The following is a 3,415-nucleotide window of genomic DNA, read 5'->3' on the forward strand; positions in this document are numbered from 1 at the left end:
TAACATAATACCATGTTTCATCCAATCTGTGTAAGACAATTGTTCTATGCACCTCTAAACAAAAATGGGAAATTGTGGGTGGCAGAGGTTGTGGGAGCCGAAATGGCGCCACTGCGCTCCAGCCTGGCAGACAGAGCAAGACATCGTCTCAAAAAAAAAAAAAAAAAAAAAAAAAAAATCTCAAAGGAAACCAGGACCTCATCTGAGATACTGCAAGGAGGGCCTCCTGCTTCATGTGACGTGTGGAATGCACTTTATGATTGGGGAGAGCTGGAGGAGCCCTGAGTATGTCCTGGCCACTCTCATTGGGCAGGAAAAAAGGGCAGACACAGGAGAACCCAGTGGGAACACCTACACTGCCTTTTTGTTTTTGTCTCTTTTTTTGAGAAGGAATCTCGCTCTCTTGCCCAGGCTGGAGTGCAGTGGTGCCATCTTGGCTCACTGTGACCTCCGCCTCTCGGGGTCAAGCAGTTCTCCTGTCTCAGCCTCCCGAGTAGCTGGGACTACATGCGCCACCGTGCCCGGCTAATTTGTGTATTTTTAGTAGAGACAGGGTTTCTCCATGTTGGTCAGGCTGGTCTCGAATTCCCGACCTCAGGTGATTCGCCCGTCTCGGCCTCCCAAAGTGCTGGGATCACAGGCATGAGCCACCGCGCCCGGCATTAGAATCTTATACAGTGCCAAGGCTGGTGGGGACACCCACTGATCCTCAGAGCAAAGGAGGACAGACGACCGCTGACCCCTGGTCCTCTGCGAGCCCCGGTCGCTGCCTCTCCAGCGTCCCCGCAGCTAGAGCACAGTGCTGGCTGACCCCTGGGCTCTGGCCCACAAGCCGCTGACCCCATGCCCCTCCTGCTTCAGCCAGTTCCGAGCACTCCCCTCCTCTCACTTCCCCTCCTCTCGCTTCCCCGCGCCTGCTGGGTCTCTGGCCCCTGCCCTTTCTCTAGGGACACTGTTGGTGACTGTCCCCAGCGGCGCCCCCCAAACGTCTTAAGAACAAAGTGGACGCCCCGTCCGGTGCCGTCCTGGGTCTCTGCTCCCTTAGAACAAAGCTCTTTGGGGCAGGTGACTCGTCCCACTCTGCTGCCCTCTCTGGAAGCTCCTCCGTGGCCTTTGTCCTCGCCATGGGAGCCGCCCTTGTCCCAGTGGAATTGTGGGCTATGCCCCTTCAGCTTCAGTGGCCACCGGATCTGGGCAGGTGCCCACCCACGCCCAGCCTTGGCCCCACTTGGCCCTGCCGTCAGCCTTTCTTCTCTACCCTGGGCTCTCGTGGCACCTGAGTGGGTGCTGAACTGAGCCTGACTGTCCTGGTCCCAGCTCTGCCCCTCACTCAGGCCCCAACGGGGCTTCTCCCGCCTCCTCACCCAGCACTGCTGTGCTCAGCCCCTCAGACGCCCCTGCCCGCACCCCTGCCTCAGAGCCCAGGGTCCCATGGCTGTGGAAGCAAGGGCCATAGGCCTGGGCTGGCCCGACTCCGCCCACCTCCCTGCCCCTGACGTCCCAACCTCCATCCCTGGCCCTGTACTCCTAGCCTTGGTGTGGCCCTTTGGAGACAAGAAGGCCAAGGGGCTCTGGGACTCCTTTCGCCTCCCTCACACGCAGAGTCTTGCTCCTTCCTTCGCTCCTTCCTTCCTCTTTTTCTTCCTTCCTTCCTTCCTTGATTCCTTCCTTCTTCCTTCCTTTTTTTTTTTTTTGGATGGAGTCTCACTCTGTCGCCCAGGTTGGAGTGCAGTGGGGCGATCTCAGCTTACTGCGACCTCCGCCTCCTGGGTTCAAGCAATTCTCCTGTCTCAGCCTCCTGAGTAGCTGGGACTACAGGCGCCTGCCACCAAGTCAGGCTAATTTTTTTGTATTTTTAGTAGAGACAGGGTTTCACTATGTTGGCCAGGCTGGTCTCAAACTCCTGACCTCATGTTCCACCTGCCTCCGCTTCCCCAAAGTGCTGAGATTACAGGAGTGAGCCACCGCGCCCGGCCTCCTCTTTCTTTCTTTCTTTTTTTTTTTTTGAGACAAGGTCTCACTCTATCACTGAGGCTGGAGTGGAGGGTGTAATCACAGCTCACTGCAACCTCGACCTCCTGGGCTCAAGAGATCCTCCCAGCTCAGCCTCCTGAGTAGTTGGGATTAGAGGTGTGAGCCACTGCACCTGGCTGATACTTTTTCCTTTTTGGGTGATTTTCAGCAAAGACCAGGTCTTGTGCCTGCATGAGTTACATTCTAGACTTCAAAGCTTATCCAGCTGGAAGAGCCTTCATTCACAAATATCTTCTTAGCACATCAGAAAAATAAAAACTTTTTTCAGAGTAAATTATTTTGAAGTACCTGGGGGTTGGGCGCAGTGGCTCACTGTAACCCCAGTGCTTTGGGAAGCCAAGGTGAACAGATCACTTGAGCCTAAAGTTAAGATCAGCTTGGGCAACAGAGTGAGACCCCATCTCAACAAAAAATTAAAACTGAGAAGTACCTGGGGGCCTTCTAGTCAAGCCAACCCACTGTGTCGAGTGGGCTGGCAACACTGTTTTGCGAATATAATTTGGATCCTTCCGGAAGCGCAAATGTTAGAGTATTTCAGGGTCTCAGCTGCTTGGGTGAGCGGCGCACTCACGGGATTCTGGTTTCGTTCCAGTGCATCCCCTCGGCAATTGTGAGCTTCACCGTCTCCAGGAGGAACGCCAACGTGGTGAGTCCAGCCTGCACCCAGCCTCTGCCAGGGAGAAAGCTGGAGGGGCCGACAGTGTGCCTGTGTGTGCCTGTGTATGTGCCCACACATGGACGTCGCACCGAGAGGGGCCCCTGAGGTTGCCCCCAAGATAGTGAAGCTCCTGCCCAGCCCAGCCTTTGCTGCATGGAGGGGAGAGCAGGCTGAGCACACAGGACTCCCCACCATTGCGTCCTAATCAGGATAATTTTTAGTTAATGGCCTCAAGTGTGGTTTATCTGTTACCTTTTTTCTTTTGTTACTCAGAGAAGGAAAACCCCTCCTGCCTTGTTTTTCAGATTCCCAACTTTCAGATACTGTTCGTTTCCACATTTGCTGTGACCACTACGTGTTTAATTTGGTTTGGATGCAAACTAATCCTGAACCCATCAGCAATAAATGTAAGTTCACGCGAGTTTCGCGCGGAGGCCTGACACCCACAGCCCCACCCCCACGGATGGTGTCAGCAAATGTTTGTGGAACTGGAAATAGGTGGTAAATGTTATTCATAGCTCTTGAATTTGATAAACGTTGAGAGTTTTATTTATGCATCTAAAGAAAATGATTGTCTTTATTGAAGTCTTGTGATTCTACTGGACAGATTTATTGGTAAACAATGTATTTTGCAATGGTCCTTAAAAATTAACAGTAACGGCCAGGAGCGGTGGCTCAAGCCTATAATCCCAGCACTTTGGGAAGCCAAGACGGGTGGATCAC

At 53.5% G+C, this 3,415-nt stretch overlaps 1 protein-coding gene across 1 annotated transcript in view; it reads left to right on the top strand.

Annotated features, from left to right (window-relative positions):
* MLC1 (megalencephalic leukoencephalopathy with subcortical cysts 1) overlaps nucleotides 1–3,415 on the top strand; it is a 28,333-nt gene that overhangs the window by 2,758 nt on the left and 22,160 nt on the right. Inside the window, exons 4-5 of the mRNA XM_011942269.1 lie at nucleotides 2,627–2,680; nucleotides 2,998–3,099. Of these exons, the coding sequence (XP_011797659.1) occupies nucleotides 2,627–2,680; nucleotides 2,998–3,099 (156 nt within the window). The remainder of the gene's footprint in view (nucleotides 1–2,626; nucleotides 2,681–2,997; nucleotides 3,100–3,415) is intronic.

This window comes from Colobus angolensis, unplaced genomic scaffold (assembly GCF_000951035.1).
Source record: "Colobus angolensis palliatus isolate OR3802 unplaced genomic scaffold, Cang.pa_1.0 Scaffold208, whole genome shotgun sequence".
NCBI classification, from domain to species: Eukaryota; Metazoa; Chordata; class Mammalia; order Primates; family Cercopithecidae; genus Colobus; species Colobus angolensis.